Genomic DNA, 13,615 nt, shown 5'->3' on the forward strand with positions numbered 1-13,615 from the left:
TTATATATTTCGTTATTCTTTGTAATTGATTCTAATTGTAATTTAACAAAGTTTAAAAGGTACAATGAATGCAGCAAAAAACTCTAGATCAATGAAATACAAGTTAAAGCTTAACCATTCCCCTAGTGATTAAATACACAACTTTTAATCTTTTGTGCACAGCTGCTTATAAATCATACCCTCTTTGCGACTGTAGTGAGGAGGCTGAATAATTTGTGACATTAAAAGTTGTCATTAACATACGTCATCTCACTTTATTTTGTTATATATTCAACCGAAAGCTCAACCAATGACAGCCAAAACCTGAACAAATTCACAAAAACAAATATTAACAGTATTAAAATCTGTAAATGTGCCCTGTGGGCTGCATGACAAGCTACAGGTTAAACAACCCAAACAGTTAATTTAAAAGAGCATCAGGTGTCCCACACAAACACATCAAACTGAAAAAGCTGCTGTCTATTGCTGTTAGTCAGTTATAGCTGACTAAAACTTACCACAATTAAGAGAAACATTTTTGTCTCGAAGCATAAAAACATCTGAATTCTGTTTCCTACTTTACAGTTTTCACAGATTTGAGACTTTGAGTTTTCTATGTCAACATTTCTTTTTTTAAAAACTTTTTTCTTCAAAATACAATCTTTGGCATAGTTTTACAAAAAACAACATCCAAGAAAATGAGTTAATACGTATAAAAAGTTTTTAATCTCTTTTTAATCAAGGGTTAATGTCCACCCACAGGGGAAACAGCGCCCCTCTGATTAAACATAGAGAATGAATGTGAGTTAATGTGTGTGGTGAGAGAAGGTACTGCAACCTGACTGCGGGCTCGGGGAAAAACGAATTTACGCAAAAAAAAAAAAAAAAAAAAAAAAAAAGCTCAGTCTGTAACGGCGAGGAGGGTAGAGAGTCCACCGATAATGAAGAGCCAATAGACAGAGATCAGACTACAGTGGAGCTGTGCTGGAGGCTGCTGAAAGGCAGGATGTTGGACAATGGATGTTTCCTATCAAATCATTCCTCCTTCTCCACCTCTCCATCTTCGCGGGTAACCTCCACCATCAGAACTTCCTCTCCAGCGTGTCGGGACGTCATCCTGATCACAACAGAGCTGTCAGTGCTCTCTGACACCGTGTCGTCCACGTCCTGGACAGTCGACAGACGGATTGGAGTGCGTCGATGTGTCGGTGAAGGAGGGGGAACAGAAATCTGTGAGGAACAAAACCGTTTCTTTCAGTCAAAGAACTTCAGTCACCATCAGCAGCTGTTTAGTCCCGTCTCTTAGCGCCCTCTACAGTCAGCCTGTTTAACACCCTTGATGCTGCCTCACCTGTGAACCATCAGCCTGTTTGTATGTTTCTCTCAGTTTGGCAAACGTTCCTTTAATTCCCGCCTGCTCCGTCATCCTCAGCGCTGCCCGGAATAATTTGGGTGTTTCCTCTTGTGGGGGAATCACATCCTTTGCCTCTTTACCGCCATCCTTCTGTTCTGGCTTCTTGTCCTTCGTCAGCATCATCCTGCAAGAAAGATAAAAGGAAAGGCAAAACGAAAGAAAGAAAGAAAGAAAGAAAGAAAGAAAGAAAGAAAGAAAGAAAGAAAGAAAGAAAGAAAGAAAGAAAGAAAGAAAGAAAGGAAGAAAGGAAGAAAGAGTTAGCAGAATATTAGCATACCAGCACCTGCAGCAGATCCACCCTCCCTCCTGCAGCACCATGTTCTGACTGAACCTCCAGGTTCTCCATGTGCTGACTGACCTGAGCCAGCAGATTACCGCTGATGCTTATCCAGGACAGCTGACACGGATCAGACGGGATGACACGGAAGGACAGTGTCAATCCAGTATTTTAGTCTGGAGAACTCTGACCAATGAGATCACATTGTAGCGCCGGATGGACCGGCCCATTTGAAGGATTATAAAAGCGGCTATCGTATGTTTGATTTAACATTGTTAATGGCGCTCTGTGGAGGCATCAGGGCTTCAAATCTGCGTGGGCAGAACTTTAACTCATGTAAAATAATTAATCTGGGCTCAGTTTCTGGGTTCAACCGGGAACCGCCTTACTTGGCCTTCTTGCGGAGGAGTTTCTGGGACTCAGGGTAGTGGACCAGGATCTCTGCCAGGTCCTTCTTGTCCAGGATGAACAGGTTAGCGAAGCCATGTGCCTTCACATTGGCTGTGCGTCTGTTGCCCCCACCCCCTGCAAGTAAGCTGTTCAATCACAGGATGATGAGATGTCATGTGAGGAGTCAGGGCGTGTCTGTAGCATTTACTACTACATTAGCATGTTATCTAACTGAACCCACAAAAGTGATGGCTCCACAGATGAGATTATCAGAACTGCTTTAAACTGGTTGCCAGGACAACAGGAAGCAACTGTCACCTTATCTCACCAAACACGGAGCCAGCTCTGATGGTAACGAACACCGTCTGTAGGTCAGGACCGCCCACCACCTGAACCTCACCCTGCTTGATGATGTACATCTCCCTGCCAATCTCCCCCTGACACACACACACGCACACACACCACACACACACGCACACACACCACACACACACACACGCACGCACACGCACACACATAAGTTTCTTCAATGAGGCATGTCTATGAAAGTCCTCAAAGTGTGTGTGTGTGTTTACCTTTTTACAGACAAAGTCACCGGGCAGGTAGACCACAGATTTCAGCCTGGTCAGCATGTCAAACACCATCTGTCTGTCACAACCCTGAGACAGACAGACAGACAGACAGACAGACAGACAGACAGACAGACAGACAGACAGACAGACCGACCGACCTCAGATCATCTAGTTTTCCTGATTCATCATCTTTGCGTTGCTAATAAACAGCTCTCTGATGAGAATATCAGTGTTTCCCACCTGAAACAGTGCAACTTTGCTGACGATGATGTAGTTGACGTCCACGGCGATGTCCAGATGCATCTTAGCAGGAAGCTGCACCAGCAGCTCCTGTTCGTCTACACACAGACAACACAGCGCTTCAATCACAAACAAGCAGCTGACACCGATGCTTTGATTTCACACACGTGTCACTAACTGTGGTTATTTGCGGACGTTTTTAAGCAGCTAGCGTGTGTTTATCCTACATATATCGTGAAACATTGAGTAGCCGATGATGGATTCTGACAGAAAATGCCCCTCTTACCCAGCATGCCCTGGCTCTTCCACGTGTAGTCGTACCAGGTCTTGATGCGGTTCTGCACCTCGTTGGGGATGTTGTAGGAGTTCATGTACTTCATGGTGCTGTCCATGCAGGCTCGGTAGTAGTTCTCGCCTGCTGTCGCGGCTCCAACTACGTCCCTCATCTGAGACGGAACCAGAGAGTTTTGATTATGACCTTAGGATCATGGTTAGCAGAGTGAAGGTTCACTTACCTGACCAATCATGATGGAGAAAGCAAAGACACCAACAAAGTAGTTGATGAGTTGGAAGCAAATCTCAAAAACGGTGGTAGGGTCTGGCAGACCACCAATGGTGATCAGCGTCTTCACAGCAAAATAGTAGCAGCGGATGTAGCTGCGCAAAAGTAACAGAGACTTGACCTTCAGGTCCTGTAACGCCCATTACTACGACTACCCGGTGGTTTACTCAGAGAAAAGGTTTTCACAACATTGACAATCTTCTGTCCTAATGAGTGAAATCAACCAGTTGCGTGTGGACCGTCCTTACGCGTTGCCTTTTCCATCGTAGACCCACTTGGTGGATCCCAGTCCCTCATAGTCAGAGCCCCAGTAGAAGAGACAGGCGTTGATGTGGAGAGAGTATAACAGGTAGGTGGAAGTACGGATCACCCTGGAGAAGAGAGAAAATAAAAATGTCAACAAAGACAACAATTGGACAGTGTCAACCACAGAGGCAGAGACATCGACAGTAGCCACAGATGAGCAGCAGGGCGGAGCTCACCTGTAAATGTAGGCTTTCTTCATCACAGCTTCCATCCTGTCGTTGAACTCAGAGAAAATCTGGTACTGAGGAAACAACAACAGCCGTGATTCTTTTTCTGCTTATACAGAAGAAGAACCATCAGAACTTCTTTCCACATTAACGGTAGCAGCACTCGCAGGTGAATCAGAGGTTTATGGGCTCAGGAGGACAGAAGACGACCATCAGACAAAGGTTCTGACCTTCAACAAACGAGGAAATCTGAGCAGGGAATTGACTCCAGTGAAGTAATAGAATATCTCCAGTGGAAACAGGCTGATGACGTCCATCTGCAGACACACGGGATTGAGTCCATCAGCCTGGTGAGTTCGCCAGGTGAGCAGACTGAGCTTTTACCTTGAATCTGTCTGTTGTCATGTAGTTTTCTCTCATTTCCTTCTTATCACACTGAAATGAAAGGACTCTGTTACAGAAACAGAATTCAAAGCGAGTAGAGAGAGTTGTTTTTCCCTCCACGGGCACTGACCACGATGTCGCCGCCACGGACGAACTGCAGCCGGGTCTGGAAGAACAGGATGTCAGTGATGTAGATCAAGTCACAGGTGTAGTCCATGAGTAGCCACAGGTGGATGTTCTCCGGAGTTTGGTAGGGAAATGCCCAGCGGACCGGGATCAGCCACACGTTCCAGTTCCACGCCGCCACAACAAAGAAGAGCCAGATCACATAGAACCGATCTGTTGAGTCCAAATCATCAGTCGGATCAGCTCATCAAGGAAACTCGGAGTTACTCTAATACCCTGTGAGTTTTGGTACCAGTGTATGGGTCCATGCTGGAGGGGAAGCGGAACTCCATCATTACCCTGATCCAGTCGGGGACTGGGGGGAGTTTGGGAATCTTCACCGGATGTCCTAAAATCTTAAAAGGGAGTTCAAACTCGTCTTCCTTTTCTGCCTCTGCAGCAGGAACGTCATCCTTCTTTCCATCTCCTGGAGGAGGAGGAGGAGGAGGCGGAGGAGGAGCTTTGCTCGGAGCTGCGGAAACCAGAAAGTAAAGAGTGTTCCTGATTCTCCTCTGGGTTGACCTCTTCATTGTGGCAACATGTCAGCGGGTTTCATTTAGCCTCAGATTCAGTTGTTCTCTTTAGCACCGTAAGAACATCAGCACACAGGAAACACTACAGGAGTCGTACAGGCTGAAGGACTTTCTTCTTCCGACTCGTCCGGGTCCGCCAGCCGCTCCTTCTGCCGTTCCGTTCTGCCTTTAAAAAGGTTGACGAGCTGATTGAGACGGTCCTGGATGACCACGCTGCCAACACTGGCTGCTGACAGCGGACGCGTCCTGCAGGGAGACAGGACAGATGTGGAGGACGGCAGAGACACAGAGGTGAGTGAGTTACTGGGGCGTCTCTTACTCCTCCTCCGCTGTCAGCAGATCCACCTGACTGGTCGTGCGCAGCTCATCCACATGTTCTGGGCTGAGGAGAACAAGTACAAGATAATCCTGACTACAAAGACTGAAAGACAGTGGAGTCCCCAGGAGTCCACTACCTGAACTTGGATGTTAGGAGGTCTGTTCCTGGGGGGAACCGGACCTCTGGGTCTGGGGTTGTGAATATCTGAGGGATGTTTTGACCTTCAGCGTTTGCCTTCAGCCCCAAAGCTCCACCTGAGAAACAGGGCAGAGCAAAGCAGACGTGATTTAAGGTCAAACTTTCATCTTCATTTGGAATACAAAGACTAACAGAACTAACTAAATAAACGTAATCATCATGTAATTTTACAGTACACGAATCTCACCTCAAGTTGAAATTATTATAAGTCCAAATTCTCACATTGAAATTCGACAGTCACTTCGATTTTAACAAAATGAAGTAATAATGAACAATTAAAGCCTGTTTCAAGTGGGAAAAAACAGTCTTTTAGAAAAGAAAAAGTGGAAAAATAAATAAAATCCTGTGATGTCACCTGGGGTTGGTTTGGCCAGCAGCTCGTCACGAAGCAGAGCAGAGCAGCAAAGCATGATGGGAATGATGGAGGGAGTGTGTGTTCGCAGTGTGACTGTGTGTTTGGCACTTCTAACTGTGATCTACACAAACCTGAGGAGTCTATAAGGCTATGGGGGTGGTGTGTGGGGGAGGGGAGGTTAAGGCTGCTGAGGGTGCTGGGAGTTTGAGCAAAGGGATCTGAGACGGCTGATGATGGTGTTGCAGTGGCGGCGAGCCTGGCCGGGGAGCTGCATCAGCTCCTCCATCAGCTGCGGTGGCAGGGTAGGTAGGGACAGCTGGGGCGGGGCCAGGTCATGGTCATGCATTAGCTTTCTGCAGCACTCCAGGCAGCGAGCGACATGCGGGAGACGAAGCAGGAAGCTCTTGGCTGGAGAACAAGCAGGAACTGGATGGAGAAAAGGTGGATGAGAAGAGACAGCCGGGAAACGGCGACCCGTCGAAAAGTTTCATCTCATAATCGGAGGAAAATTTCCTTTTGATGGAAGGTCATGAGCGTAATTATGCAAGAAGCATAAGAATACTCTCGATAATTTTCACTTCATTTCCATGAACCCAAGACACAAATATTTGATCTAAAGTTTTCAGGAGGTTTTTCTTCACCACTTTGAAATCGTTAAACTCTTCTTTATTTGGGTTTTGGCGAATCTCACCTGCACATCCATCGTCCACTGCTGCCTCAGTCTGAGGAGAAAATAATTAAACAGTATCAAACCTGATTGATAAGCTAACGTTATGTATCAAAAGTTTTATTTTTTGACGTCTATAAAAACATTCACAAAGGGTTTTTTTGTCATTTTAGCAGTTTTGAACTGAAACTGAATAAATGAGGAGCAATAAATGGCATCGCCAGCCAATGGGAATGCCGTGCTTTAAAGGCTCACCGGACGAGACGCCTCTGGGACCAATGGAGTGGGTGGAGCTTGCTGCTCTGGCTGGCTCGTGATTGGCTGAGAGCCTGGACTCTCCAGGTCTCTCCTATCAGACGCTGGTTCTGCAGTGGTCGATGAAGGTGACCCGGCGGCTTCGCGTGGGCAGACGGGGACTCTGCGGGACAAAATGTTCAGTATAAATAAATTTCATACATACATTTACATATATACTTTAGTATTTTAATACCAGAGTTACAGATTAACATTGATCTTGTTCGGTGACAGAATCATATTTTACAAACACAAGTTTGAAGCTCACTGATGAGCTGTTCTGTCTTCTTCTTCTGGTCTTTTCGTGCCTCCTTCAGCAGCATTACGTTCTTCTTCTGTGATTTCTTCACTGTCCTCCTGCAGGTTCTGCAGCCTGTGAGGAGTAAACAGGGGACAGAGTCCCTGTCAGAGCCAGCAGGTCAGAAGATTGATCATTGTCTGAGGTGATCAATCAGGTCCGACGTGGAGATATTTGACTGTTTATGTACAGTGGCAGAGAAGCATGTGAACCTCTTGGAATTTCTGTGGGAACCAGTTTGGCAGGACCAGCACACCACCGATGACACACAGGTCGGGAAGTTCTAACAATTATTAGTGACGTTAGAACAGGTAATCAGTACAGGTGGGTAAACAAGCCTAAACGGTCAGAAATCCAGGCAACAAGCAGGAGGGGAATGATGGAGACCCTCAGAAAAGTCTGGCTCAGGAAGGAAGAAGAGCGGGGAGGTGCAGGTAACTGGTGTTAGGGACGGTGAAGAGGATGAAGGACAGGACAGCAAGAAACCTGAGAAAATGCCTTCTTTATTGAACACACTAGGTCGAAATACAAAATGGCCACAGAAGAAGTAGGTGAACCCTCACGCTGAAGAAGCTATCTGGAGTTTTTGTTCAGAAAATGTTGGACTGAGCTAAACTGACTGATCAAAAAAACGTTCTAAACCATTTTGTACAGTCGGACAGATGATCTGTAAAGACAAGATGGAACCCTGGCTGCTCAACCAGCCAGTGGGCACTCAGACAAAATGACCTTCAGATGACAGGAGACTCCTCGTTGAAACAACCCTGAGTGACAGCAAAGATCTGAAGGTGAGCTGGGTCACATCTGCATTTGTGAGTCTACAGTAAAACATCGAACCGGCAGGACGCCACCAGGGAAGCTGCACATCTGAGGAGCACACCAGCTGTGCACAGAAATATAGTCTGTGGACTGATGAAACTAAGCTCTACATCTGGATAATGTGAGAATGGCCGTTTGTCAGTGGAAAAGATGCAGATGTAACAACACACATGAGACAAAACTCAACCCAAAAAACCCAACAGACCTCAACCCAATAGAGAAGCACCATGATGACATGAAGAGAGCCAAACACACGAGAACCTGACAGAGCTGAAGCAGTTCTGCCTGGAAGAATGAGATGAAATGCCACCTGAACCTTGTGCAGGTCTGATAAATAGATACAGGAAGCGCCTGGATCAGGTTATTGCTGGCAGGGGAGGGAGAGGATAACCTGGACATGATGATGGGAGCACATCTAAAGATAAATCACTGCAGGAAAAAACATGAAATTCCGGAAGTTTCCCAGCCTTTTCCCAGCCACTGCATTAACGAGCATTAGCTAATGAGGGTTTGGTGGATAGCTGTCTCAGCTGACTGCGAACACATCTGATCTGGACCAAAGCTTTTGGATTGAGGGTGATGGACTCACTCGGGATCATCCTCGTTTTCCTCCTCCGGGATATTGGACAGCCTGTTAACATCACACAGCAGGACAGTAACAGGTGAAAATCTCTTTCTCTAACTCTTTACCCTTCTGCACACAGTGTAATCTGCATTGATTGATTGGGAATTTCAGAGGATTGAAGATTAACTGGGTGTTCCAGTTGAATCTACCCGAGGATCAGGTGAACAAAAGCATCAGGAGTTGAGCTGTGGATTTTGCTGGCGTCACTTACGGCTCGTTGGACTCAGGCAGCGTCTCAATGATGATCTTTGCTGAATGCTCCTCCTCCAGCTGTCGTACGGCCTCCTCGGCGGCCTTCCTGGCCATCTCTTCTGCGACCCGAGCCACCTCCAGACGATCCTGCCGCAGCCTTTACAGAGAAGAACAAAGCTCCTCTAATAATGTCTAATCAAAGCCTGTAAATCACAACAGTGGGACGTGTCTATTGGTGGTCAATGTGTCTCCATACCATCAGATCAGTGAACATTGCACCATATTTTATTGGGTAACCACTAATAATAAAACAAGAACATGTACCTTTTAGTTTTAGAGCTAGCTATCAGATATCTTAACTGGATGTCAAATCAGCAGCCACATGTATGGAAATGTCGTAGTGGTTTTTACATTTGCAAACTACTACACAACCCGTGTTAACAAGGGCTAGAAAAGGCAGCAAAAAGCGTTTTCGTAGATGTTGTTTTTCAGAGCCAGCAGTTGGTCTAACTAATCTGCCTGTCTGTGATGGTCTGTGGATTTTCCTTTCTGGTCCAGGTCAGACACCAACCTTTCCTCCGAGAGAGTTACAGCTGCTCCTTCTGCCTCCTTCTTTGTCATCTCCGTTTTGGTGTCTGCACCTTCTGTCTGCAAAAAGCAAAGTACCGTTGCCCTTCACATCCTGATACCATGGGTACCATGATTCCAGACCACAGACCCAGATGACCAGTAGAACCAGTGAGTACTGGTGGCATAATGGTGGCTCAATGTCAGACTCACTCTCTGTGACTCCTCCTTCACTTCTTTCTCAGCTTTCTTCTGCTCCTCGTCCTGTTCCAAGTCCTCCAGAACCAGATCTGATTTTTCCTGAACATTACTGACTGAACACCACAGAAGAAGAATATAATCACAGTGAAATGTTCCAAATCAACAAGTATTTAAAATAAAATGGCACTTATGAGGACTAAATGCAACTCAGTTATGGTGTAAAGGTGACACCATAACTGTGACAACAGAGTTAACGCACGGTTGTCACGGTGACCACCTTGTTGTCACCTTGATCACCTTGTTGTCACGGTTACTGCCCCCCCCATTGTAATCAACCTGTTGTCATAGTTAGGGCTACCACCTCCTATTGTCATAGTAACCACCCTGTTGTCATGGCTATCCCTGTTGTCACAGTGACCACCCTTATGTCAGGGTTACCTGCCTTGTGTTTTCACAGCTGACACACTACCGTAATGGTGACCAACATGTTGTCATGGTTACCACCTCCCTCGGTGTTCTTGTGGCGCCTCTGTTGTCATGTCGTTACCCCCTCCTTTTGTCATAGCGACGACCCTGTATCCTGGTTACCCCCATTATAATAGTAACTAGCTTGTTGTCACAGTTAGCCCCGGTTGTCCATGTGCTCCTGAAAACTCAGGCTGTTCATTGATTGGTTGATTTTTTTTGTGTTGCTGTTTGGCCGTTGCTAAGCAGCAGAACAGAAACTGTCCACAAACATTTCAAAATGACTTCTTTATTTCCATGAATCTAAAAGAATTTGTTGGTTTGAAGTGTAAGTAATCACGAGCTATGCAGAAAAAAAGCTACATTTTCCACTAGAAGCGTGAAGTTTACAGTAAAAACAGAGGGGCTCTTTGTCTTTGCAGCTCTGAGCTGGCAGAAACTGACGGTATCAAACTGGGAAAAACAACGTTTCCTCCCTCAGTTTTCAGTTATTTTCTGCTGCGGTCAGTGTCAGTGTGACTGACTCTGTCGACTCTTCATTCTCCTTTTATTTTAAGGGGCTCTGGTCGTCTGACCCCCTGAAACAGAAGGAGAAGAGGAGCTCGGTTAGAGTCTGCCTCACCACTGACATCTGCTCCTGCCAGGACAGAACGCACAAAAACCAACCACTCAAATCGCAATCAAACCTACGCCTGACACTCAAAACCAGGACCCAGTGGTGATGGCACAGAGGCCTGAGCGACCCTGGGGTCATATTTTAAAACGCTAGCTTCAGAAGGCATTAGCTGTACTTACTGGTCTGCAGCTGGTTGCTAACTGCATCCTGCAACACAGGAAGTACAGTTTTTAGTGGATTGGCCGGGGCGAATATGAGAACTTGATGCTACAGTCCCTCACCTGCTTCGGGACAGGCTGAGGCAACATGCGGCCGATTCCGCTAACGAGCCAGTCGACAACACTGTCAACGCAACAGCGACATGTCAGGTGAAATCACACACTCGCCTCAACATTTTAATCCTGCGGTCTGTTTCCACGTACTTGGGCTGCACCCCGGCTTCTTTGGGCGACCTGCAACGACAAGGTCTTTTTTACTGCACGTTACCAGGGTCAACCGTTTCCGAACGTCCAATAACAGATCTTTTATTAGAAGGATGCCTCACTGCTCGGTGTCGGCAGGTGTCGCTGCTGCAGGAAGTTCTGATGTCGCAGAAGCTGCTGTTGAAAACAAAACCAAAGCGTTACCATCCGCAATCAGCTGCTGTCATGGCGAGTTGATGGGGACCACACCTTCGACAGGAGGCTCAGACTTTGAGCTAACGTGAGCGTCCGGCTGTGGCACCATCTTCTCGATGCCGTGTTTGATCCAGCCTATCATCCTGTCAATCACACAAATAAACTTGATGGGACAGTAACAGAAACTCTGATGATGAGGTGATGACTGAACGTTATGAGTGAATAAAAGCTGGGTCAACAGGCGGACGCAGACCTGAAACAGTGACGTGTCCTATCTTCGTCAGGACCGTCACAGGCATAAACCCAAACTAAATTCTAACATCAGTCCTAAAACCAGGTCTCAACCCTCAAACAGGTCTTTGATGTTGTGAGGACCAGCCAAAATGTCCTCAGTTTGCTAGTAGAATGACTACACACACACACATACGTGGGTGGGAGGGGCCTGTTGTCAGTTCTGTCCTCTTGGTCTGACTCCATCTTCACAGGCGGCGGCTGAGGTTCTGCAGAGGAGGACCAGATTTATGAGCTCTTGCTCTGAACGTTTGAAGTGTGAGAACCCTTCACGTACCCCAGGCTCACCTGAAGCAGCTGCTGCTGGAATAAGAACCTGGGGGAGAGCATCCTAAACACGACGCAGCCACCAGTTTGGTTAGAACAATAACTTTATTCAATGATCAAGAGGAGCCTTCTGCAGAACCTGCTGACCTACCTCAGGCTGTTGCTCCGGCTGCTGAACTGTAGCTGTTAACTGTTTGTTCTTCAGCTCAGGCTGAGGGACAAACTTCTCCAAACCCTGAGTGATCCAGGCCATCATCCCTTTACTGTAGATAAACAGAGAGGGGACGGATCTTCTGTTGCTTCTCACCACGTCCCAAACAAGCTCAAGTTGGAAAGCTGCTCACTATTTGGCAGGTCATTGACCTTAATCTGTTCCTCTGATAAGCTGTAGCTCACTATTTACCATCCGATGTGTGAGTGTGTGTGTGTGTGTGTGTGTGTGTGTGTGTGTGTGTGTGTGTGTGTGTGAGTGTGTGTGTGTACTCACTCATCTCCAGGGTTACTGCGGTCCAGAAAGGAATGAAAGACGGAACATCAGACGAGGTTCTCAAAATCAGAACATTTCAGATTTTTACAGGAAATCAGACTCTCAAAAGTCCGACAAGGGTGTTTTCACACACACGTGGGGTTCAGGTCCAGAGTGTTGACCTTTATCCCTCTGGGGTAAATTTAAAAGAAAGTACCACACATCTTTTCTCTGCCGGTTGCCGTGGAAACATGGCACACAGCACCAGCGGTGCTGCATTTGGGGCAGGTTCGGGAAAAAAGATGTGTGAAGGAGATCAAACAACCTTAAAAAAGGTTAAAATTTACCATTTTTGTCTCCTGCATGTGTGAAAGCAACCAGAATTTCCACATCTTTTCACAGACGAGCCACATCATCCTAAATTCTACTGGATTAAAGGCAGTCAGGGACCCCCCCCCGTCTCATTAAAGTGGACCTACCCGCTGACGGTTTCCTGCTGTGGCCGGACGTGTTGGAGAGAGAGGAACACGGGAGACGGTGTCAGAGCGTACATGGGCCCAGTGTGGACTCCTGAATCAGATCCTCACCTTGGTGCTGTTGGTCCGGCTCAGTTTTGGGGAGATCCCGGGCTGAGGCAGCGCGCCGCTGATCCACGTCAACACACCGGGCTGGGAGCTGATCACTGGGCTGGAAATAAGGCACGATGTCATCAGATCGAGGAATCATTAAGGATCTGTTCTGGTGACCAGGTAACGCCAGGAACGGGATCAATAACGTTAGCGATTGGCTACAGAAACGGATGATGGGGTGGCGTTTCTGGACCCTTGGATCCTGCTGAGGTGGCCCCGATCCAGATCCTGGGACTCTCAGAACTTGCTAGATTTTCTGGAGAATCCTTTTAGACCTGTTGGTCACATGAGACCTGCTGAACTCACCTGACTTCCTGCGCAGCCTCTTGTTTGGGGTTGTCACCTTTCTGAGCTGTGGAGGCATCGAGCGTATTTTAAACAGCTGAGCAGAACCCAACAGAACCAGAATAACCAGTGACAGGTGTTACCTTCAGCTTTACAATCATCTTGAAACGTCACCTTCTTCTCCTGATGACACAAACAATAAGGCAAAATAATAATATCGTAGTAATAATTAAACCAAAATGGTGTCTTACTTGGACAGGGGGCGGGGCAGCAGCAGGGGGCGGGGCAGCAGTAGGGGGCGGAGCATCGGTTTCAGCAGCACCTGGGTGTCCCTCCTTTTTAGGTGGAGCCTCAGGTGGCTTGGGGACAACTTTGACCACCCAGCTCAGCATCCTTGATGAGAACAGAGACGCTGGATCAAAGAGCCATCAGGATTAATCTGACAGTCACAGGAA

General features: G+C 47.0%; 1 protein-coding gene across 1 annotated transcript; it reads right to left on the reverse strand.

The window, feature by feature from the left end:
- Positions 1-248: 248 nt before the first annotated feature.
- On the reverse strand, positions 249-13,208 carry cngb1a (cyclic nucleotide gated channel subunit beta 1a). Its single transcript, XM_029846318.1, has 36 exons — positions 13,182-13,208; positions 12,834-12,933; positions 12,726-12,742; positions 12,268-12,282; positions 11,932-12,043; positions 11,802-11,844; positions 11,650-11,722; positions 11,277-11,365; positions 11,150-11,204; positions 11,028-11,057; positions 10,887-10,947; positions 10,785-10,812; positions 9,537-9,637; positions 9,328-9,404; positions 8,776-8,913; positions 8,529-8,570; positions 7,091-7,195; positions 6,784-6,946; positions 6,553-6,583; positions 5,445-5,562; positions 5,309-5,371; positions 5,087-5,235; positions 4,710-4,928; positions 4,422-4,630; positions 4,292-4,342; positions 4,138-4,224; positions 3,917-3,981; positions 3,683-3,805; positions 3,388-3,529; positions 3,159-3,318; positions 2,873-2,970; positions 2,636-2,719; positions 2,379-2,497; positions 2,060-2,206; positions 1,331-1,517; positions 249-1,209 (listed from the first exon to the last, which is right to left on the reverse strand). Exons 5-36 carry the CDS (start codon positions 12,034-12,036, stop codon positions 1,015-1,017), a joined length of 3,357 nt encoding a protein of 1,118 aa, XP_029702178.1. The 5' UTR covers positions 12,037-12,043; positions 12,268-12,282; positions 12,726-12,742; positions 12,834-12,933; positions 13,182-13,208; the 3' UTR covers positions 249-1,014.
- Positions 13,209-13,615: the final 407 nt, after the last annotated feature.

This window comes from Takifugu rubripes, chromosome 13 (assembly GCF_901000725.2).
Source record: "Takifugu rubripes chromosome 13, fTakRub1.2, whole genome shotgun sequence".
In the NCBI taxonomy this organism is placed as follows: domain Eukaryota; kingdom Metazoa; phylum Chordata; class Actinopteri; order Tetraodontiformes; family Tetraodontidae; genus Takifugu; species Takifugu rubripes.

Excerpts from the sequence above, each read along its gene's own strand:
- cngb1a (XM_029846318.1), bottom strand. The coding sequence starts at position 12,036 with ATGATGGCCTGGATCACTCAGGGTTTGGAGAAGTTTGTCCCTCAGCCT. Across the intron at positions 4,225-4,291 it reads TGACAACAGACAGATTCAAG|ATGGACGTCATCAGCCTGTT; the intron begins GTAAAAGCTCAG and ends GTGTGTCTGCAG. Across the intron at positions 1,210-1,330 it reads AACAGGCTGATGGTTCACAG|ATTTCTGTTCCCCCTCCTTC; the intron begins GTGAGGCAGCAT and ends TGTTCCTCACAG.